The following is a 23,244-nucleotide window of genomic DNA, read 5'->3' on the forward strand; positions in this document are numbered from 1 at the left end:
GGACCCAGACGGTTCGGAGGGACTGGAGCGGGCCAGGGACTGCGACGTGCTCTAGGAGGTCGCTTGCTGGACCGCTGCTTACTTTGAACACCAGGTAAATACAGGACATCGCACCTGAAGTCTGGGAGGGACCCAAGTTTGCCGGCAAGACTAGAAGCGCGTTCTTCCAAATAAACTTGTACGTTTAATGAAACCCTAGTTGGACGGTTATCAGACTTAACAAAATTCTAACTTGACCTGGGAGAATAAACAGCCCCAAACAGCTATCATTTCCCGCCTTGGGAACGAAAACAGGAACGAGGGTGGACTTGCCCTAACATATGAAAGCAAATAGTGAATGCAGATACTGCACTCAACTCAGAGCGCCCTAACCCAGAACAGAAAACCTACAGACAGGTCCCGCAGACGGCAAGAACGTGATGAAGAAGAAAGTATGGGACATCAGTGGCGAATCTAAGACACAGCCCAGGAATAAGCTCAGGGGAGGACTTGCTGAAGAAACTACTGAAAAGCTGTCACTGCCCTGCTAAACCAAAGACATGCAAATTAAAACTTGTTTGTTTGCTTTTTTAACAAATCGGAAATCAGTATCAAATAATAACCCTCACACATAGTCAGAGGTCTGGTGGGTAATCATTCTCCTATACTACTGGAAGCATATAAATTGCCTCAACATTCCTGAACACGAATTTGCCAGTGGAAGCCAAAAATAAAAATGTTTTAAAATGACCATTACTTTGACAGTAATTCTTTTTCTGGAATTTTGTGCTAAGGCAATTAATGGCGTTTGTAGACTGCATGTTTGACTGTCCTCTTTATCCAGACTGGATCTGGAACCCTGGTGCCAGGGAGCACACCTGAGACTTATAGGCACTCCCTGGTCGTTCATTTAATTTGCATTTGAAAATTATTATATGGGGAACAATCCTCAGTGTCTTTAATAACATGTAGCAGAAGAGAATGTGTATATGTTTAATTGAATCACTTTGCTGTACACTTGAAGCTAAAACAACTTTATATATAAATCAGCTGTATTTCAATAAAATATTTTTAAATTAATGTGTGATTATGTTTTTCAAATGCCCTTTGAAAAATCATACACAAAGTAAGTGACAGAAGGGAATAGGTTAAGCTGTCCACAAGAGAGAATGGTGACAGGCACTATGAATGGTATTTATAAGGACATTTTACAATCTAGATGCATGCAAATGATATGAAGCGAAAAATAAAGACAAAAACAAACTACAAAATCATATTTACGTGTTGCATGCAAAGTATTGATTCATGGAAAAGCAAATGAAGAAAATACATCAAAATGTTTACAGAGGTTCTTCCTAGAGTTTGGGTTTTTTGTTTTTTTTTTTAACACAGATAAATTTTAGTGTTGTTTTATTATAAAAATAATATTTCTATTTGGAACAATTCTAGCTATACTGTGTTTTAAAAGTTACTGAGTCTCACCCTCCCATCTGTGTGCTCTGAAGTAACGTCACCAGCTGTGCATCCATGCTTCCTTGTCTGATGTCAACATGTATCTATTCATGTGTCATGAAAAAAGACCTCACTTTTTGAAACTAGAAGACAATACACTATATAAGCAGTAAGTCACTATAAAACCTATGTTTGTCCTTTGCCCCCTAAGACTCATCTCAGACATCTTTCCAGTGTGTGCCCAGGTTCACTCTCTAATAGCTGAGAACATTGCAGTGTATAAAGTTTCCATAAACACTTCTCTTAAGCATGGCTATGCAGGTTATTTACAGTTTGGAATTTTAAAAAAGAATTTTTTTTAAGTCCTTAGATATATATCTTACATATTCCTGCCTTTACATGTGTGGAATAGTTTTCTAGAAGCAAAACCTGTGGGTAAGGGATATGTGTGTGTTTTCAGTTTGAGTAGTTCCTGCCAGATTTACTTGCCCAAAACGGTGTAGCAATTCAGATCCTACAGATGAGATTTAATTTTTCCTACTTCTTTAACTTTCCAAAACATTCCAAATTTTCCATACTTAGTACCTGTTCCTTTTCAAGTCGGGGGGAAAAAAAATCTGGGGTGAGGGTACGATTTCTAAATCACCACGAGCAAGGCTCTCACCTTGCCCCTCCTAGTTGCTGGGCAGTCTCCCATGGTATTCCCACCTCTGCGGTCCACTGCCAAGCCCATTTCCTGCCCAGCACTTTATAACATCCAAGTGTGATTATTCTCCCGCAGTATTATTACATAGCTACTTAAAAACCTGGTGGAAAGTATTGATGTACAGTGAAAACAGCAGATTTCAAAATTTTATTTTCACTGACAGCAACCTTGTAAGGCTACATTTGTGTGGAAAGGATCGCGGAACTAGAAAAAGCACTCAATAGCAGGATGGGAGAGCCAGTGGGAGCCAGATATATTCTTCTTGTCTCAGCTCTCTTGATTGTGTGTGTCTGTGCAGAACCTAACCTCTCCGATCAACGTTCCCATCAGTCACTTGGGAATAGTCATGGCACCTGCCTGGGGGCTATCCCGGGAAGATCCAGTGACAGGAGGCTGGCTGGGTAGAGCAGAGTCAGGCTCCGGCAAGTCGTGGGCAAAGGAACTGCTTGCTGCGTCATGGAAGGTGGCTCAGCAACGAAGGAGAACTGATCGGCTACGTCTTTAAAAAATTGAACTATCGTTGATTTACATTGTTGTGTTAGTTTAGATGTACAGTACCGTGATTCATTGTATATATACACACACAGGGCTTTCCAGATGGCTCAGTGGTAAAGAAGCTGCCTATCAAGCAGCAGACTCGGGTTCGATCCCTGTGTCGGGAAGATCCCCTGGAGAAGGAAATGGCTATCCACTCCTGTATTCTTGTCTGGAAAATCCCATGGACAGAAGAGCCTGGGGGGCTACAGTTCACGGGATTGAGAAGAGTCAGACACAACTTAGCAACTAAACCATCACCATATATACACAAACACATATATAGTTATTTTTCAAATTCTTTCCCCACGTACGTAGTTACGAGCAACCGAGGATAGCTCCCTGTGCTATAGTCGGTCCTGGTTGTTTATCTCTTTTCTATATAGTAGCGTGTATATGTTACTTCCAAATATCTGGGTTATCCCTGCCCCCCCCCCCACCATCTGCTACTTCTACCATCATCTCTTCTGATATTAAAAAAAAATGAAAAAATAAAACACAAAATATCCCCAAAGGGTAAATCACTGCTTCTTCACATGACAGCAAGATTTTAAAAATACAGATGCCCAATTAAAACTGATAAACAACTAATAATATTTTAATGTAAGTATGTGCCATACAATACCACATCTCACCTCCCTCCCGCCCCCCGACGCCCCGTCCTGCCACCCTGCCCCAAGCCACAGCAGAAAACTCCATTTCTTGTACATGCCATGACTTCTTCTCCCACCCCCGGGCACGGGCGCCCTGGGCTCCTGCCGCCTGGGCCACCCTTCTTCCTCCCCTCTCCGCCTCTGCCTGGAGAGCTCCCACCCAGCTCAGGCATCACCCCCTTCAGGAAGGGCCCCCACTGCAATTCCTGGCTGTCTGCCCCGACCCAGCGCGACTGCTGGACAGGTGCCTTAAGGGCAGGAAGACTGTCTTATTTGTTCTTGTAGACCCAGTACCCAGCTCATGCCTGACCTCAAACAGGCGCGCGATGAAAAGTCAAAGCGGTGAATGAGTCTCTCCAACCCCCTTCCCTCCGCAGCAATGCACCCCATCTGTTGCTTCTCCCAAGCCACGAGGGCCTCATTCATTCCCGTCATGAGGGGCAGCGTGGCAGGCGGTTACACACAGTGGACACACAGCAAACAGAGTGGCGCCGGGTCGTCCAGCAAGGAAGTTGAATTTCCCTTGGAAGGGCAGCGATTCCACCTGAATCTGAGCGGCTGGTACTGGCGGCCAAGACTCTAGGGACTGGCAAAGCATGTCACACGCTTGGGCTTGCTGCTCTTCAACATCATAGGAGAGGCATGTGTTACTGCCCCACTTTACAGGTGAGGCTCAGAAACGTTGAGATCACCCTCCCCAGGTTCCACAGCAGAGTGCAGCCCCAACTCTGACAGGCAGCCTCTCGAAACATCTGAAGAAAGGCTGCTCCCACACACCTTCTGTCCAGTGAAAGCCCTGCCTGGGGACAGGGTCTCCCCCTCCCCAGCCCCCTCCCCTCACTTTGCAGTCCTGCAGCCCCGGGCAGAGCCAGGCACCCTGAACCCCAGAGAGGCCACAACCCCTGAGTGTCATTCAAGCAGACACCCTGCCCAGGACTGTGATCACAAACAATCTGGGGCATGTGGGAATGAATGAATAGGTGCAACCCAAACGCCAGACTCTGGGTAGGAGGCAGGGTGAGGCCAGGCAGGGGAGCAGAGGGTACAAACTCCTGATGGGAAAGAAAGCTTTGCGGGGCACCCAGAGGAGGAGCCAGGCAGGGTAGGTGTCAGATGCAGAGACTCACGGGGTGTGTGATGAGAGCTGGGAGGTGGGCAAAGTTGTCAGCCTGGGCCAGCATCTGGGGTCTTGAAAAAAATATGTGCAGGAGGCGTGCGGGGGAGCATGGTCAACCGGTAACCCAGAGGAGGCAAGACAGCCCTGGAGCCCAGCCGAAGACGAGGCCACCGTCCCTAGACAGGTCAGGAGGGGTGGAAGGTTTGTACTGTTAAGTCGGCAGAAAAACAGTCCGCCAAGTAGGAGAAGCAAGATCCAGAACAATGTCATCACCTTTACGGGTTTTAGAAATTATAAATGTGTTTCCATTCCTATTGTTCAGTCGCTAAGTCGTGTCTGAATCTTTTGTGACCCCACGGACTGTAGCCCTCCAGGCTCCTCAGTCCATGGAATTCTCCAGGCAAGAACACTGGAGTGGGTTGCCATTTCCTTCTCCAGGGGATCTTCCTGACCCAGGGATTGAACCAGCATCTCCTGCTTGGCAGGCGGATTCTTCACCCCTGAGCCACCAGGAAAGCCTGCTTCCATTCCTATATATGGTTGTAAATTCCTAAAGAAAGCCTGGGCAGGAGACCCATGGGAGTAGTGGGTGTGGGGGAGGGGTGGGGAGCACGTCTTCACCTTTAACTCAAGGTGCTCCTGTGTTGTTGGATCGTCACCATCATGTCTATGTACTGTTTCTGTTATTTCTTTATTTAGAAAAACAGGGAATTCCTAGGTGGTCCAGTGGTTAAGACTCTGCACTTCCACTGCAGGGGGTGTGGGTTCCTTCCCTGCTTGGGGAACTACTGACATCCCACACGTGGGACAGCACAACCAAAAAAGAAAGAAAGAAAGAAAGGGAATGAACCAGGAAGTAAAGCCAAAAATCTCAGTGAAGCCTCCCCTTCTTGGAAAGCCCTGCTGGCCCCCTACTTGCTTGCAAACTCCCGCAGGCCTGCGCCCCGCACTCCTGGTCCCCCTGCACCTCGCTCCCCAGGTTCCTGGTAGCCTCCACTGTCAGACTGCCAGGGTCTGTTGTGAGATCTGTCTGAAGGAGACTGCAGCCCGGGCGCCTGGCCCCGGGGAGTGGATGGATGAAGGTGGGGCCCGATCCCTGCTCTGAGCCGGGAAGGCTGGCAGGCCTGTGTCTGGAGAAGCCCATGGAGTGGCAATTGGAACAGGATCCAGATCCTGGACGAGCCACTGACCAGCCGGCTGCCCTTGAGCTGACCTCTACCAGCCTTGATTTCCGTTCCTGTGAAATGGGGTTGCGAGCGGTCTCTACTCATATGGCTCGGGCGGGCCAGCAGGGCCTGTCGATGAGGAGTGGGGCGAGGCGGGCAGAAGCGGGGCAGGAAGAGAGAAGGCAGACCCTTCCTGAATCCTGGCTGGCGGGGCAGGGTCTGGGGGGCTCTGCCCGGTTGGCTGCCAATGGGATGGGGTGGACCAAGGCTGCACAGAATGGGGAGCTTCCAAATTCTAGCTCCCCCGTTTGCTTTGCTTCGGGGAGTTGGGGGGTGAGGCTGGGGCTGAGGGGGCTCCCTGAATGGTGGGGGAGGGGCCAGCTCCCTCGCGGTTGGACACCAGGAAGCCCCTGGGCTGGGGCAGCAGCCTCTGGTCGCAGTCACGAGGGAGGCTGGGCCCAGTGGCCCTTATCTTGCCTGACCTTGTGGGGCTGACCACTCCCTCCTCTGAAAAGGGTGGCCCCCTGCCCTCTGGGAGGCCTCTTTTCTCCTTAAATCCCGATGACCCCGGGCTGGGGCCCCAGCACCCAGTTCTGCCCCTTGGCCCACCACCCTGGGTGCTCCACCCGCCCCAGCCCGCACTACCTGCCTGACGCCTCCCCCCAGAGCCCCTGGGGCGTCTCTGACTCAGCAGAGTCTTGCCCGTCCGCTGCCCCCTCCCCTGGAGCCCTGCACACAGAGGGCCCGGTTGCCCAAGCCCTCACTGCGGGCCACTCCCAGGCACTCCAGCCCTCCCCCACCAGCTCTACCAATTTGAATTCCTGACCATCCCGGCCTCCGGTCTCCTCCCTAGACCCAGGCCCTGCCCCCAGGCTGGGGGAAGGAACCGTCCCTGTAGATAAGGGCAGGGGGCAAAGGGACACACCGGGGCTCAGACCCCCTGCTCGGCCTCCAGCTCACGGAACGACCTTGATGAATGACCTCCCCTCTCTGAGCCCGAGTTTCTCCATCTGTGAAAAGGGGAAATAATTACACCCCTGGGAGGGTGGCCTCCAGCGTACATGGGCTGGGGCACTGGCTGAGGGCTCCCTGAAGGTCAGTTCTCACCGGGAAGTGTGGCCACCGAGAGCCCCGGGCCAAGCCTTTCTTAAGGCGGCCTCTGGTTTGATGTCTGCTCCACGCCAGGTCGCCAGGTCAAGATGCCTGCATGCAGGGTACGAGGAAGAGGGAAGACCCAGTCTGATAGGGGAAGCAGCAGAGTTACTGAGTAACTCCAGGCCAGGGGACGGTGCCTGCAGGCTGTCGCTGCTCCCGGAAGGGGCAGCTGAAGGCAGTGGGGGCGGGTGGGGTGGAATGGGAAGCCTGGGGGCGGCTGCCTGGAGACGCGGTGGAGGGCACTGTGGAAGGACACCTGTGGTGGGCGGCTGGAAGGCCATGATAGGAGAAAGGGTCTGAGCCAGAGGGTCCAGGCCTCCAGGTGGACGCCCTCTGACCAGCGCACCCTGACCGAGGGGATGTGGCCCAGGGGGTCCCGCAGGCTGAGGTTGATGTCCTGGAGGCCCAGCCAGGTGGGCAGTCTGTCAGGTGGTCAGGCCCAGAGGACCCCAAGAGAAATGCCCAGACGGCTCAGAGCACAAGGGGGCACCCGAGCCCAGAGCCAGGTGTCCAAGACCAGGGCTCCTGACGGCGGTTGCTGTTCAGTCATCAAGTCATCTCAGGCTCTCTGCGACCTTATGGACGGCAGCACGCCGGACCTCCCTGTCCATCACCATCTCCTGGAGTTTGTTCAAACTCATGTCCATTGAGTTGGCGATGCCATCCAACCATCTCATCCTCTGTCACCCCCTTCTCCTCCCACCTTCAATCTTGCCCAGGATTGGGGTCTTTTCCAACGAGTTGGCTCTTTGCACTGGGTGGCCAAAGTATTGGAGTTTCATCTTCATCAGACCTTCCAATGTATATTCAGGGTTGATTTCCTTTAGGATGGACTGGTTGGAGCTCCTTGCAGTCCAAGGAATGCTCAAGAGTCTTCTCCAGCACCACAGTTCAAAAGCATCAATCCTTGGGAACTTCCAAATACAGGGCGTTTCATCCCAGAGCAGACCCACGGCCAGCCACACCAGCCACTGGGAATTTGGCAGGCTGACTGGCCCAGTGGGATGGACTGGGGCACCCCTGGCGTCAGCATGGCCCCAGAAACCCTCCGTGCCTGGGGTCTGGGCCCGGCCTCAGCTGGCACTGTGCTCAGCTTTACAGGAGCTGAGTTGGGCTGTGGGGCTCTACCTTCCGTGGACCCCCTGACCTCACAAGCAGCCCCAACCCCACCTCCAAACCTGACCTCCAGGAGCTGAGACAGGGAGACCAGGCGCCACTGAAAGGTGCTGGAAAGAGCTTCAAATGGGCTCCAGGGGCATTTCCGAGCTTTTTACATCGTGACCTCCATGCTGTGAACATGGATTTCATATAGGATTCTGAAAGCGATCAGTTAGCAAACATCGTGTTCTGAGAGGGCACGCTGGCAGAGGGTGAAAGGGGGCCAGGCGCTGAGAGGCAGAGAGGGACGGAGGGGCTGTCCCTGGGGGCCGCCGTGTGATGGGAACCTGAAGGAGGGCTAGAGGAGCCTCGCGGTCACCTTCAGGCAGGCAGGCGGTACCGCTCTTGCCTCCTTGATGGTGATGGGGGGAACCTGAGCCCACCCCGTCGTGGGACAGCAGGCCCAGGCTGGCGAGGGGCCAAGCACAGGCCAGAGGGCCCCGGGCAGAAGTGGCCGGCGCCCGGACAGGTTGGGTGACCCTGGCTCCAGAGCCCTCCTGACCCGGCCCGCCTGCCCACTGCAAAGCTTCCTCTGCCCTCTGGCCAGGGGGCCCTCCACCCCTTTTCCCTCCCGGGGCAGGTCTGGACAGGCCTCGGGCCTCCTGGTGGCCTGGTCAGTCGGGGGGGTGGGGCCTGTCTCCAGCGGCTCACCTGCTCACCCCTGCACCGCCTGTCCCTGCAGCCCCCTCAAAGGCTTCAGGGCCCCGGGGGAGAGAGCTGGGCCCACGTCCACCCTGCCGTGGACCCCTGCCCCCATCCCCTGCACCCACTTCCTCCGTCCTCTCATGAGTCCTGAACCTGGACCGCACACTCCTGCCCCAGCCCGGCCCCAGATGAAGAAACAGAGGCTCCCCAGCGTCCACGGGACGGCTGCTTGGTGGTCCTGCATCCCCCCAGCCTGCTGGGCTGGGACACTGATGCCTCCTGGGACCTCGGGGAGGCTGGGGTTTGCTGGACGGCAGGAAGTGTGTTGGAGAAGGCTTGGGTGTGCTTTCAAGCTGCTCCCGAAGCCCCTGGAAGGATGGCCTCTGTGGTACATGGCGGGGAGCTCTCCAGGGCGCCCTGCGGAGAGGGCGGGCAGAAAGCAGGGCTGGGCGGGGCCCGGGGGGTCTGGGAGCCGGTTCCTGGCGGCCCTAACCCAGGTGCGCAGCCGGGCGGCAGCCGTCTGTGCTGCCATCTGGTGGCGGCGTCAGGGAGCTCCCGGCGGCCGGCTGGAAGCCCTGGGGAGAGGGGTCCTCCTCGGCAGGGGGTGGGTGGGCACCTGTCCCAGCCCCGCCCCCGCCCCGCCTGGGCCGCGGCTCCGTGTCCCCGGACGTGTGATCCCTGACTCGTCTCAGGGGCCGGGGCCTTCGCGGCTCCCACTGCCCAGGACACCCCCCGCCGAGATAAGAAACAGAGCCTTCCTCTGCCGACAAGGGCCCCTGCCTGGCTATTCCAGGGGGCGGGGAGGCCCGGTGCCGGGTGTGAACCCCCCCGGAGCCCTGCATGCGAGCGACAAACAGGGATGGTCGAGCCCTGCTAGCTCCTGCCTTCCGCAGGCCTTTACTGAGGCCCTACTAGGCGCCGGGCAATGAAGGAGCCGAAACCGTCCTTGCCTTGGCGGGGCTTCCGTTCCAGTGCGGGGGGAGGCGGGGCGGGCGGGGGTGGGACGTGACCGGAGAAAACCCACGGGTGACAGCAGACTTGGGTGAGGGTGGTGCAGAAAAGCAAAGCAGGGTGGGCGGCTGGAGGCGGGGGGTAGGGGGGGCACTGGAGGGAGGGGCCGGGGGCCACTTTCTGGCCAGGACAGGGACTCTTCCGCAGCTCTGGAGAGCGGTGAGAGGCCCTGGGCGATGGTCAGGGGAGGAGATTAAAAAAGAGTTGATGGGACAATGGGGCTGGTATCATTCTCCCTAGGTTACCTGTGCGGTTTCCATGGAATGACAGCTCAAAGTGTTAGTCACTCACTCCTGGCTGACTCTCTGTGACCCCCGTGGACTGCAGCCCGCCAGGCTCCTCGTCCATGGGATTCTCCAGGCCAGGATACTGGAGTGGGTTGCCGTTCCCTTCTCCAGGGGATTTTCCCGACCCAGGGATCGAACCCGGGTCTCCTGCATTGCAGGCAGATTCTTTACCATCTGAGCCACCAGGGAAGCCCGGATTCACAGCTACTGTGTTTAACTTTGAAGGTGCTGGATTAAGTTCCTGTCCTCTGGCTAAACTGTTGTTGCTCTCACAGCAACTGGGTCCATACCTGTGCCCCCTCAGATTGCGGGCAGCCCACCAAGCCCCCCAGCCTGAGCCCAGGAGCCGGGAGGGGCCGGGCCGTCCTCTCGTGCACAAGCAGCCCTCCTGTTCTGGCGGGCCTCAGGTTCTGTTCTGGGTTGTGAGCTCACAAAGATATGATAACGTGGAAGACTGTGAAAGCCGAGAGATGTCTGCACACCCATGTTCACACCCACGTGATTTACAAAACAGGGGGAGCAACCCTGATGGATGAACGGATGCACAAAATGTGGTCCACACAGTGGACGATAATTCAGCCTTGAGGAGGAATGGAACCGTGACACCTGCTACCACTCGGATGAAACCCAAGGACGTTGTGCCCAGGGAGGTAAGCCAGACAGCAAAGCCCGGATTTCTGGTCCAAGTCCACTGACACGGTGTCCCTAGAGGAGTCAAAGTCGTCCAGTCAGAAAGATTAGAGGTCATCAAGGGCTGAGGGAGGGGACAGGGGGATGTTGTGTAATGGGGGGTAGAGTTTCAGTTTGGCAAGAAGGAGAGATGTCCTGGAGACTGGTTGCTCAACACCGTGAACGTACTTAGCATGGCTAACTGTACACTCGAAAATGGCTGAGATGGTAAAGTGTATGGTATGGGTATTTCACCAGCCAAGGAGCCTCTGAGCTGGCCTTCTCACCGGAAAGTTGGTGTCTGTGTGGGCGGCAGGCAGGGGGCATAGCCCTCAGCAGACCGTTTCCTCCCTGGCTGAGACTCGGAGCTTCCGTTCATGAGGGGTGAGTGTGTGTGTGCACCGCAAGGCCCCCAGGCTGCTTCCCACATTCTCTGAGGATACGGTGGGTCACCTCGAGGCCTCTCCTAGACCTGTCCCTCCCTGTTCCCGTCTCAGCCCCAGAGACGGCGTGACAGCACCCTCTGGACCTGAGTCACCGGCTCCCCCGAGAACCTGCCCGTGGCTCCTACCCTCCTTAACGAGCTGCGTCCAGCTGCTCCCTTCTGCCCCCACGGAAGTGGTGCCCTTCTGACTGCGGTGGGGACCTGGGCTGAGCTGACCCCCCTCAAAGGGTCTTCTCCCCCACCCTCTGCCCGGGGGAAATGTCTGCAGTCCTCCAGGACCCCGGGATAGGCAGGGAGGGAGCGGGACTGGGCTGGCCTCTGTGGTTGTGCCTTCATTCCTAAAATTCTCTTTTCTTTGTTTCTATGCACTTTTAATAAGGATTTGAACAGAAGATAGAAAAGTAACATTCTGGTCACTTTTTTCTTTTTTAAAGAGGCAGGCTTTTCTTTAGACTTTCATACAAGGCAACAGCTAAGAGAAGCTAAACTCCCAAAGGAAATGGGTCCTGAGGATGGAGCTGAGAAAGGGCCAGACATGGATGGACCAGACCGGATGGCCCAGACGCCTGCGATCACCAGCCCGCCAGCCTCTCGGAAGCAGCTTGTTCTTTCTAGAAACGGCTCCATCCAGACTTAGGCCTCGCTGCCTTTGAGGCCTCGGGTGGCAGAGGGTTCGGAGCATCAGCGTGTGGAGCAGGTGCCTCACGCGAAGCGAGGAGGGCCTGGCGGTGGGTGCCCACGTGGGGCACAGGCGGCCGGAGCCACCACCTCGGCGGGGTGCTGCACTCACTCCTGGAGGGACATGTGGTCCAGCAGGTGGGCGGGGACCAGGCCTCCGTTGCCGCCCAACTCCACGTAGTAGAAGCCCTTGTCGTCCACAGGCCCGTGGACAGTGACCACATCCCCTGCCCTCAGTGACAGCTGGCCCTTCACCGGGCCCCCCGCCAGCCAGTCCCTGGGGTCATAGTCCAGAGCTGCCATCATGGTCTTTGGAGTCCAGAGTGAGGAGGAGGGCCTTCCGGGGCTCCCCTGGGGCAGAGGAGAGGAGCCCTGAGGGCCGGCGAGCCCCCCGAAGTCATCCAGGTGCCCCGGCAAATGCCACCTGCCACGGCCATCAGTCCACTCCCTGCCCGCGTCCACCTCGGCCACCAGGTGACCGGCGATGCTGCCCACCGGCCCACTGCATTCACCGAGACAGAAGCCGTGGGGGTCCTGAGAGCCCCCTGCTCTCCCCGGCTGCCCTTTTCGGAGGGCCAGCTCGCCCCCTGCAGCCTCGGGGGTGGTGGACACAGCCAGGGGCTTGTAATCAGGGAGGGCCACAAAGATCCCGGCCGGAGGGCCCACGCTTGTCCCCGGTGGTGGGGCGGCACCCCTGGGTGTCCCGAGGGCCTTGCTGGACCGGGCAGGACAGGGCGCCGAGCCGGGCCCCCGGAGCCAGCCCCCGGCCCCGGCCCCCAGAGCCTGACCGCGTGCGCTTAGGCCTCGGAGTGCCCATCTTCGCTCTCGCCCCTCTGCGCCCCGTGCGTCCTCCTGCCGATCGCCACTGAAGTCAGACGCGGATCGCTGGCTGCTGCCCGGCTTGGGAGGGATGGACGTGACGGCGTCTGCCTTTTGTCTGAGGACTTTCCCAAAGGCGACCTTCTCCTGGCACGGCTCATCGCCGGGCGCAGGCTCAGGGGACAGACGGAGGACTCCCGGAGCAGGGCTTGGGTTGGTGAGCGCCCACCGGTCCTGGGTCCCTTCTCCGCCAGGCTGGCCCCGGGGCAGAGGTGGCCTGTGGTTCCGGGGACACTTCTCAAAGAGCTGGTCCTTTCTGGAGGGCTTCCCGGCCTCCGCGGGCCCCTGGGATTGGCTGCCTGAGCCTGCACTGGGACCTTCTCCTTCTGAAATCAGTCTGGTCTCCGGGGACCACCTCCTTGGGAGTTCTTCAGGGAATGCTTTGCGACACTTGGCCCGGGTCTCCCCGCAGCTTCGGGGGGCATGAGGGCGGGCCTTGGCACTCAGGGGTGCCGGACCCAGCCTCCAAGGGCAGATGGGGTAGCTCCCGCTGACAGCAGACGGGTGTTCCCAGGTGTAGCTGAAGGGCGACATCTCTGGCCAGTGGAGACACGTGAAGCAATCGTGAGGGATCTGGGCGGGCACGGAATCCAGGGACTCGCCGCAGAGCGACATGGTTCTCACTGAGATCTTCTGGCATGTCATGGGCCGTGGGAGCTGGAAGAGTTCCAGTAGCGTGCTCCCCGCGGTGGCCTCGGCCACTTCCGCCACCTTGAGCCCGTCAGCGTATACGGCGTACCCGGTGACCGGGACTCCGTTGGAGGACCCAGCTGAGTCGATGGTCACGGGGAGCCAGCTGACCACCAGGAGGCCCGGCGAGGCGTGGCACTCCACCAGCACGTCCAGCGGAGGGTGGGGGGGCCCCGCCAAGGGTGTCTCGAAGGTGACGGTGGAGGACACCTCCTCTTGGCAGGCCTGCAGCGAGTTGCAGGGGGGGCGCACCTCTACCCGGGCCTGGTACCTCGTGCCAGGCTGCAAGTGGTGGAAGGTGTAGCCATTCACGCCCATGGGGGTCAGGGCATGCTCCCGGTCGTCCAGGTACACCGTGTGAGGGTGGCTGCCACCCACCCAGGCGACCTCAGCCGACGTGGCTGCGACACTCAGCAGGTGGAGGTGCACGGAGGCCGTATGAGGGATCCCGATGGTCCCCGGAGGAGAGTTGGAGGACCCCCGCCTGTCCCTGCTCTCCTGGGAGCCCAACCGGCTGGCTTCCGTCTTGGTGTCTGAGACCTCTGTTGCCACTTCCATCCTAGAGCCCACCCTCGCCACTGGGCATGGCTCTCTGTTCACCGCCGTCTGGGCTTGCCCAGGTAAGAAGCCGGGACTGGGGTCATCCTTCCAAGCTTGGCCCTGCCCAGCCGCCGGGAGCCGAGTGGGGCCTCGGTCCGGGGACTCACTGGGCAGGCAGCCCTGAATGTCGCCGTCGGGGATCTGCTCCACCAGGTTGGAAGGCACCAGCCCCCGCCGGCCGTCCTCAAGCTCCCCTTCATAGAAGCCGTCCTCGTCCATGTCGCCGAAGACGTACACGTGGGCCCCAGGTGTGAGCGGCAGCTCACTCTCAGGGTGCTCGTTGGGCCCCTCAAATGGGTTGTAGCCGTACCGAGCCAGGAAGATTTTGAGCTTGGGGGTGGCCACGGAGACCTCCAAGCCCCCCGCCTCCAGGGTCGAGGGCAGGCTGTCCGGCTCCAGGTCCTCAGCCTCGCTGGCTGTGTCGGCATCCGGAGTAGGGCAGGAGGGCACTGTGGCCCAGGCGGACTCCACCTCCGAGGAGGAATTCGACAGGGAGCCGGTTCTCTGGGGCTGGGGCCTGGAGTCCAGAGGCTGGCCGCTGGAGTCTGGAGCCTGGGGGGCCCGGGCTGGCTCCCCAGGGGCAGCCGGGTTTTCCAGCAGGAGGTCTTCCTTCCTCCCCGGTTTGTCTCTGAGGGGCGGAGGGGACGCCGGGTTCGCAGGCACCCCTGGGTCGTGCTGGGGTGGGTGGCCAGGCTGACGCTGCAGCGTCCACATCTCGTCCCGGGCAGCCTGGAGGTCACGCAGGACCTTCTGCAGGTCGAGCTGCAGCTGCTGCTGCCAGTCCTGCCTCTGCGCCACCTGCTGCAGCAGCTGCTCGGCCAGCAAGCCAGCCGCGTCGCGCTGCTGGCACGCGCGGCCCAGCTGCCCGCGCACGTCCTCGTTCTCCGCCGCGACCTTCCGCGTCCAGTCTGCCTGGGCCTGCAGCCGCGCGTTCTCCTTGGCCAGCCAGGCGCCCTCGCGGAGCGCCACCTGCAGTTGCGCCTCGGCCTCCTGGCCCCGCCGCTGCGCCGCCGCCGCCTGCGCGCCCAGCTCCTCGCACTCCTGCCGCCGCGCGCTCAGCTCGCGCTCCAGCGCCCGCACTTGGCGCCTCGCCGCCTCGCCGGGTGCGCTCCGGCCTCCCGCCTCCGCGCGGGCGCCGCCGGCGGCCTGCTGCAGCGTCAACTGCCATTGCAGGCGCAGCACCTCCCGCTGGGACTCGCGCTGCAGCCGGTCCAGATCGCCGATGCTGAGCCACTGGGCGCTGGCGGCGCCCTCTCCGGGTAGCGGGCCGAGGCCCGAGGCAACGCGCGCCTGCAGCAGGTGGCACTCTTGCCTCAGTTCTTCGATCTGCTTGTCCTTGGCCAGAAGCGCGCTCGCCTGCTCGGACAGGTCCCGCGCGCGCTGGCGGGCCAAGGCCTGGCAAAGCTCCAGGCCCGCGCGGCTCTCTCCGGGCACCGGCGCGCTCACGGCCCGCAGGTTGGCCTCCTGCAGCTTGCGGGCCCGGTCCTCCAGGCGCCGCGCGAGACCGGTCAGCTCGGCGCGCTTCCCCTTGAGCCGCTTTGCCTTCTCGTCCGCCTCGTCGGGGAGGCCCAAGCGCCGCAGCCGTAGGTTCTCCTCGCGGAGGCTGGAGCAGCGGCGCGCCAGCTCCTGCAGCTCCTCGGACAGCTCCGAGTTCCGCCTCAGCAGCTCGCGATGGTCCGGGCCCGGCGGTGGGGGGCTCGGGGCTTCGCGGGGCCGGCTCCTCGCCTCTTCCCCCTCGCGCAGGTCGCTAGGTGTCTGGCACTCCGATGGTGGCGGCGGCGGCGGCAGGGGGCTCAGGGAGCCCGAGAGGGAAGCGTCTGGCAAGGACGTCTCGGGGGCCCTGGGGTGACTCGGGCAGCCGTCAAGCGAGGGGCGGGGACCCGCAGGCGCCAGGGAGTCGAGCGAGCTGGCGCGCGCCGGGAGCAGGCTGTCGGGGGAGCGGGCGCGCGCCGCGGGAACCCGATCGAGGGAGCGGGAGCGCGCGCGGACGCCCGCGCTCAGGCTGTCCGGGGCTCCGAGTCCACGTGCGGCCTTGGTGACGGCCTCGCGGGGCGGCTCTCCCAATGGAAGAGGGCCGTCGGGGGCGCTGGGCAGGGCGGGGTGCCAGTGAAAGTGCTCCAGGATGTACTTGAGAAACAGCCGGCGCTCCACGTCGAGCGCGGCCTGCAGGTGGCGGATGCGCGAGGCCTGCTCGCCGTGCGTCTCCCACCGCAGCTGCGCCAGGACCTCCTGCAGGCGGCACCGGCACCGCGCGCCCGCGTCCTCGGGCGGCCCCGCGCGGCCGCCGCCGTAGCCGCGGCTAAGCAGCTCCTCGGCCAGCTGGCGCTGCAGCTCCCGGGCCTGGCGCGCCACGCCGTCGCGCTCCCGGCGCAGCACCTGCTGCAGCTGCCGCATCTCGGCCTCCTTCCAGCGAAGCAGCTGCCGGATCTCGGCCTCGCGCTCCCGCAGCACGTCCTCCCGCAGCTGCCGCAGCTCCCGGCTTCGCTGCGCCTCCCACTGGGAGCGCAGGTGGTCCGCCAGCTGCTGCCGCTCTCGCTCCGCCTCCTCTCGCAGCTGCCGCGCCCCGGCCGAGAAGCGCCGCCGCTCCGCCCGCCCGCGCGCCCGCTCCGCCTCCAGCTCCGCCCGCAGCTTCTCCAGCTCCCGCCGCTGCTCCTCCAGCGCCGCCGCCGCCGCCGGGCCCGGAGTCGCCGGCTTCTGGGAGGCTGCGCGGCCGCCGTCCGCAGGGTTGGGCGAGTCCTTGGTCATGGTGGCCGCGGCCGGGCCAGACACCGGACCTCGTCTGGCCCGGGCCGCCTCTCGCCAACGGCCGCCGCCGCCCCAGGCCGCGGCCAACCGCCCTGCGCGCCCCTTCCGGTGCCCAAGGGTCCTCGCGCGCCCCTTCCGCCCCTGGGCGCGCTCTCCCACCTCCTGCGGTGGGCGCACTGCCTGCGCTCCTCTCTCCGCTGCCTATGCGCGCTCTGGGCTCCGGACCCCCGGGGCTGAACGCCGCCCATGTCCATCTGGCGATGCCCAGGCGTCTGTCTGGCCCCAGGCCTCCGCCTGGTCTTGGCACCACGTCCCTTACCATCCTCTTCCTGGATGATACCTTTCAGGCCAAGGAACCCCGGCCAAATCCCGAGCCGCTTGTCTGGGCCTGGAGAAAGGGGGCTTGCTATGGCATGAAAATCACTAGTGGGTGTGAGCCGACTCTGCCTGGCCCTGCCAAGGATTTGGGTGGTGTGGGTACTGGAAGGACTTCCCAGGTGGCCCTGGTGGTAAAGAACCCGGCTGCCAATGCAGGAGATGCAAGAGACGCATGTTCAATCCCTGGGTTGGGAAGATCTGCTGTAGGAGGGCATGGTGACCCACTCCAGTATTCTTGCCTAGAGAATCCCATGGACAGAGGAGCCTGGCAGGCTACGGTCCATCGGGTCACAAAGAACTGGACACAACTGAAGTAATTTAGCGTGCACACACACAGACACACACAGGGACTGGGAATCACAACAGAATATGCTTGAACTTGGGGGTGTGCCCTGGGCTCAGCTAGGGGAGGGTGTGTCTGGCTCCTGCACCCCCACTGCTCCTACCCTTCCAAGGACCCCTCCCAGGACTTGCGTGCATTATCTGTTTAAACCTCCTAAGCCCATTTTACAGAGAAGCCTCGAGCCCATGGCCTGGGCATGGTGCCAGACGAGACAGAGCAGAAGGGTTGGTTCCTTTGAGGACCAGAGCCCTGAACTGTAATTTCCTGGTTCATTTTCACAACCACCCCTGGAGACCGCTCTGTGAGAGAGGGACCTCCTGACAGTCACAAGGTCCAGAAGTAACTGAAAGTGAAAGTGTTAGTCACTTGTGTCTGACTCTTTGTGAACCCACGGACTGTAGCTCGTTGGGCTCCTCTGTCCATGGGATTCTCCAGGCAAGAACACTGGAGTGGGTAGCCTTACCCTTCTCCAGGGGATCTTCCCAACCCAGGGATCGAACCCAGGTCTCCTGCATTGCAGGTGGGTTCTTTATCGTCTGAGCCACCAGGGAAGCCCAGAGAAGTAACTGAATGGGGATTCAAACCTGCAAAATTCTGCCTCCAGTTTCCACGGGCACTCTGATGCCATCTGACTGACCTCAAGGTCGCAGCTGGGAGGACCTCTTCCCAGGACTCGTCCCCAGGCCTCCTCTCCGGAAGCCTCACATTTCACATCCACAGAAGGAGAGAGTCAAGTGGAACCCGGAGGCGGTGGAGGGGCAGGGGAGGAGGTGAAGAATGCAGCTACCATGAGGGCCAGGCCTGCCCTTGGGTCTGGCTCAGGAGTGCCCAGCTTTTCCAAAAAAGCTGCCAGCTTTTCCAAAAAGAAAAACCAAGGGCTCTTGTGGGCCCTGCTGCTCCCCACACCGCCTCCCTGGAGACAACACGGCCGGAGAACTCTCCATGGCTCTCCGTGGGGCAGGGCATCAGATGCTTAGGGCTGTGGGCCTTTGGAGTCAAATGTTTTGACCTGCTCCTGTGTTCTCATCTGTAAAATGGGTGCATTATGCAGCTCGCTGCCACGGTGTGTGACCGCCCAGAGTTCTTGACCTCTCTGAGCACTCATTTCTTCTGTTTGTAAGGTTTCAAGGAAGTGACACTACACAGTGCCCAGAGCAAGCTCCCTGGCAGTTCACTCATTTCAGTCCTAGATTGGGAAACAGGCCTGCAAGGCAGGTATTTGGCTGAGGCTGGCAGGGTGCCAGGGTGGAGCCAGCCCAGGGGCCTTCTGAGCTTCCTGGGGCTCAACCAGATGCCTCGGGGCAGATGGACAGATGCCTCAGAGACCTGGGCATCCATCCAGGCTCCGCCACCTCTTGGCTGAGGGAGCATGACTGGTCCTCTTCCAGGGTGTATTGCTAGCAACGGCCTCGCAGGGTCGGGCCCCTGTCGGCCCAAGACCCAGGGCTGGGTGTGTAGTAGGAGGCACACCGAGGTCTGTGTACACTCCAGTCTCCCCATCCAGGCTTGGCTGGGACTTTCACAGGCTTCTTCCCGGGGTCTGAAGAGGTGGCCTGGCTCAGAGGCCTCCGGGCTGCAGTGTGTTGGGGACAACACAGAAACGACATGTGCTGTGCGAGGCGCTGGTGCTTGCCATGTGTTATTTTCTGTTTCTGCTGCTTGTTTCTTTTTGGCCACCCCACGCAGCTCATGGAATCTTAGTTTCCCCACCAGGGATTGGACCCGCGCCCTTGGCAGTGAGAGCTCCAAGTCCTAACCGCTGGTCCACCGGGGTTATTTAAACTAGGCATTCGATATTTGAGTGGTCTCAGTCCCACTGGATTCAGAGTTCTGCTCAAGGCAGTAGGCTGGTTAGTGGGCCCCACACAACCCCTGGTTTTGTCCACTCACTACTAACCTTGTCTTATCCTTTGGCCTCTGCTGAGCAGTTCCTCCTCCAGGAAACCCTCCCTGACTCTCCAGGCTGGGCTTGGGCAACCCGGGACTCTGCAGCTCTGATCATACCACCCAGGGCCTCTCCTTTTGGAGCAGATATGTGTCTGGTACACCTGTCCCTGCCCAGAGTGGGCTGAGAGGAGGGGTAAGTGAAAGTCCCTCCGCAGAAAGGAGGGAGAGGGACCCAGGGCCAGGCAGGCAGGGGACAAAGGGCACGGCCTCCCCAGGCCACCTGGCCAGCCTGGCCCCCCATTCAGGTACCACCTGGCAGCAAGGGCAACGACCCCAGGCTCCAGGCTGCCCGCTGGGCCCTGGGCGGGGGCCTCAGGCTGGGCCAGGAGTGAGGCTCAGGCCACTACAGAGGTGCTGGTGGAATCCTGAGCTGTGGAACACACACACCCTGCACACACATGCACACACACACACACATGCACGTGCACACACATACCCCGCACACGCATGCACTTGTACTCACACATACACACTCAGGCACACGCATGTACACGTATGCACATGCAGGCACACGCAGGCACACGCATACACTTGGCTGCTTCTAGCCCTGCCGACTGTGTGGCTGGAAGCTCAGGAACTTTACTTCCATCCGGCTCTTCCCTGCCCTGCTGGCCCTGGCACCACATGACTCCTGGGGGACTCAGCTGGACCTCTGGTCCCAGCCGTTTGCATCCAGTCTTTAATGTCGTGACCCCATTACTGACCCCGCTGCTCCTCAGGGTGTGGCACAGGCCTGGCCTGGGCAGCACCCGGGGCCTTCACAGCTCAGGCTCTGCTGCTTGGAGCATGGCTATCTAGCCATGAGCCCCCCACAGGGCCCTCGGAGTGAAGTTCCCCTTCCCCCCACCGGCCTCTCTTGGGTGACTGACCTTCCTGGGTTGCTCCTGGTGCAGGACAAATAGACAGGCAGCCCTCTCACTCACACAGGCTTTCCCCAGGTAGGTGGGCAGACAACCTTGGCCCCCTCTTGCAGGTGGGCAAGCTGAGGCTCAGAGAAGCCTCCACCCTTTCTGCTGCACTCATGTTTTTCTTTCTCTTTTCCCCTGGTATGTGCTTGTTTTTTGTTTTCTGGGCTGTGCTGTGAGACATGTGGAATCTTAGTCCCCCAACCAGGGATCAAGCCCAGGCTGTCAGCAGTGAAAGCCTGGAATCTCAACCACTGGACCTCCAGGGAATTCCTGATACTCTAGTTTTTTATCCTGGGTTCCCGTGAATGCTAATGTACCATGGGAGATGTCACTGGGCAGGGGCGAGTACCCAGAACACAGGGACTTTTGGCTCCAGGGGTCCTGTGAGAGGAGAGGTAGATGGGGGGAAGGGGGAGGTGAGACATGGGAACGGTCCCGGTGGTCCTGGAGCCGCAGGGAACGAGTCTTCATGGGACCCCCCCAGCACAGCTCTGTTGGACAGAGGCTGAGGCTCAGCGGAAGCGGGTGGCTTGCCTGGGCACGTGGGCAGCTGCGGCAAAGCCGGACAGTCAGCTCAGGGCTCTGGGAGGGGCTCGGCAGCCTGGCTGTCCTGTCGCAGCCCCCAGGAGGGTGGTCAACAGTCAGGGCAGGAAGGCAGGCGGCTGCCAAGGAGCAGGACCCCAGCTCGAGTCCCTGGGAGCCCCACGGCACCATCCTGTCACTGCCTGTGCTGGTACCACCCGAGGAGCATCGGAGGAACACGGTGGAGGGGCTGAGCAAACAGGGGGCTCATCTATCCCCTCCGTTCGAGCTGTCCAGCGACCTGCAGACACCCCGCCGACTCTGAGCTTGGGCGCCTGATGGCTTTCCTTGGGTGTGGCTTTCTTGCCTAAAACATAAAGGGATGGATTATATAGGTAGTTTTCAAAGGCAGTTCCCTCAGGCTTTGGGGGTCCTGGAAAATACTGTAGGGTGGGAAGGATACGCCAGAGCTGACCAGACGGTCAGTCGTGTCATTTGTCAGGGTGTAAGGAGGACTCCCCCCTGTGGCTCAACCGGTAAAGAGTCTGCCTGCAATGAAGGAGATCAGGGTTCGATCCCTGGGTTGGGAAGATCCTCTGGAGAAGGGAGTGGCAGCCCACTCCAGTGTTCTTTCCTGGAGAATCCCATGGACAGAGAAGCCTGGTGGGCTGCAGTCCCTGGGGTCACAAAGAGTCGGACACGACTGAGCGACTAACACAGTGCAAGGAGGACGTTGGTTTACAAGTGTTTTAAAGAGGCAAGCTGGGAATTCCCTGATGGTCCAGTGGTTGGGACTCTGGTGTGCTTCCACCGCAGGGGGCACAGGTTGAGTCCCGGGTCAGGAGAACTAAGATCCCACAAGCCTCGTCGTGTGGCCAAAGGAAAAAAAAAAGGTGTGCTGCTGGTAAGAGAACCTCTGGGTTACAGAGCCTTCTGACTATCACGGGCCCCACTGCCCCAACGCCCCCCGATCTGGAGAGGGGGCCCGTGCCCCTTGTGTCTGGCTCTGCCCCACACCCGCAGCCCCACACTCTGTGTCTGTGACCGCTGGGCTGGGTGGTCATGGGGTCTGGGGTCCTGGGCAGCTTTTGCTCCTCTGCCCTCCGCCACCCACGCCCTGAGCTGCTCGGAGCACTCGACCTTGCTGAGGGTCCCGGGCTGCGTCCTGAGAGCCCACCAGGGGCTTTAGGCTTCTGATCTCTGTGGCTGCAGTCGCCCCAGCTTTCCAGCCTGCTTCTCTTATTTGTGGGTCATCAGTGTGTTTTCTGCCCGCTCTCCGAAGTCTTCTCAGCACCTGAAACAGCGCCCAGGACTGAGTCCGGGCCGGGTGAAGGCGCGGCTAGAGAACATGAGGCCAGTCGGCCAGTGTGGCTGGCGTCCTGGTGCAGTCCACGGTCTATGGTCAGCAGGTGTGCGCGCTCAGTCATGCTAAGTCATGTCCGACTCTGCTCAACCCCCTGAACTAGGGCAGACATAGGCGTTAAACACAGATATGGCAAAGGAACATGATAGCGAGCTCCCAGCGTGGCCTTGGGCTGGGAGCCCAGGGGTGCAGTGCTAACCGGGAGAGGAGCCCACCCCAGCCGGGCAGGAGAGCCTGGGCTGCTCAGAGCAGGGACCGGACTCCAGATGGAAGGACCTGCCGCACCCTTGACCCCTTCCCTGAGGGTTTCCTGCTGCAGGTCACGGAACTGCACCCAGCACCACCCCATCCTGGGGCGGTGTACACCTTCTCCAGGTCGACTCTTGGGCCCACCGGTCCACACCTCCCCAGCGGGCAGGGGCAGCGGGTGCCAGCCTCCAGCTGCGGCCCCCTGGCCATGCGGGGCTGGTCTCTGTCTCGGCGGTCCTGGCCCCACTGCCCCCCACCCCTTGTGCCCCCTCGAGGGTGACCGGCCCATCCCCACCAGCATAGAACAGGCCTCATTCCTGAATCCTCACCACAGTCGGGAGGCTGGTACTGTCCTCTCCGGAGGGGGAAACTGCCCAGGTTCCATGAGGCCCCAGGCGAACCGAGCCTGGTGCTTCCAGAGCCGGCCCGTGGGCTCTGACCGCCTGGGCGTCACTGGGGTGCCCGAGCCGCTGTCTCCCGAGGACCTGGCAGCCACCAGCAGCAGCGTCTTGACTCTCAGCTCCTGCTGTTGCCGGGACAGACCCATCCTCCATCTCCGGCATCTGCATCGCTCTCTGCTCTGCGCCTCTCCCAGCCATCATCCTGTACCGCCGGGAGCCCGAGGAGGCCTGGTCCATCCCCCATGCACACCCGGCAGTACCTGCGGTCCAGGCATCCGGCCCTCGCCCTCATCAAATGTTGGCTGAGCACCCCGCCTGGTCCGGGCAGAGGATGCGGGGCAGGCGCCAGAGTTAGTCTCCTTGTTCGCTAAGCGCAGAGATCCTGCAGTGGGGTTTGCGAAGGAAGGATGGTGGATGGAGGGGGGGAGTGGGGGGGGAGGGAAGGGGGGCCCTTTGGCTTGGCCGTGCATCCCAGACCTCACTTCACCCCTAGCAGTCCGGCAGCAGACTTGGACAGGACCCCTTTGGTGACTGGGGGGCTGAGGAAAGCTTGATTGACCCCTT

General features: G+C 60.2%; 1 protein-coding gene across 1 annotated transcript; it reads right to left on the reverse strand.

Annotated features, from left to right (window-relative positions):
* Positions 1 to 11,342: 11,342 nt before the first annotated feature.
* On the reverse strand, positions 11,343 to 16,569 carry LOC122693581 (RIMS-binding protein 3A-like). The gene has a single exon (XM_043901113.1). It carries the CDS (start codon positions 16,567 to 16,569, stop codon positions 11,764 to 11,766), a length of 4,806 nt encoding a protein of 1,601 aa, XP_043757048.1. The 3' UTR covers positions 11,343 to 11,763.
* Positions 16,570 to 23,244: the final 6,675 nt, after the last annotated feature.

Source organism: Cervus elaphus, chromosome 5, assembly GCF_910594005.1.
Source record: "Cervus elaphus chromosome 5, mCerEla1.1, whole genome shotgun sequence".
Taxonomy (NCBI): domain Eukaryota; kingdom Metazoa; phylum Chordata; class Mammalia; order Artiodactyla; family Cervidae; genus Cervus; species Cervus elaphus.

Coding starts and splice junctions, on each gene's coding strand:
- LOC122693581 (XM_043901113.1), bottom strand. CDS start 16,569: ATGACCAAGGACTCGCCCAACCCTGCGGACGGCGGCCGCGCAGCCTCC.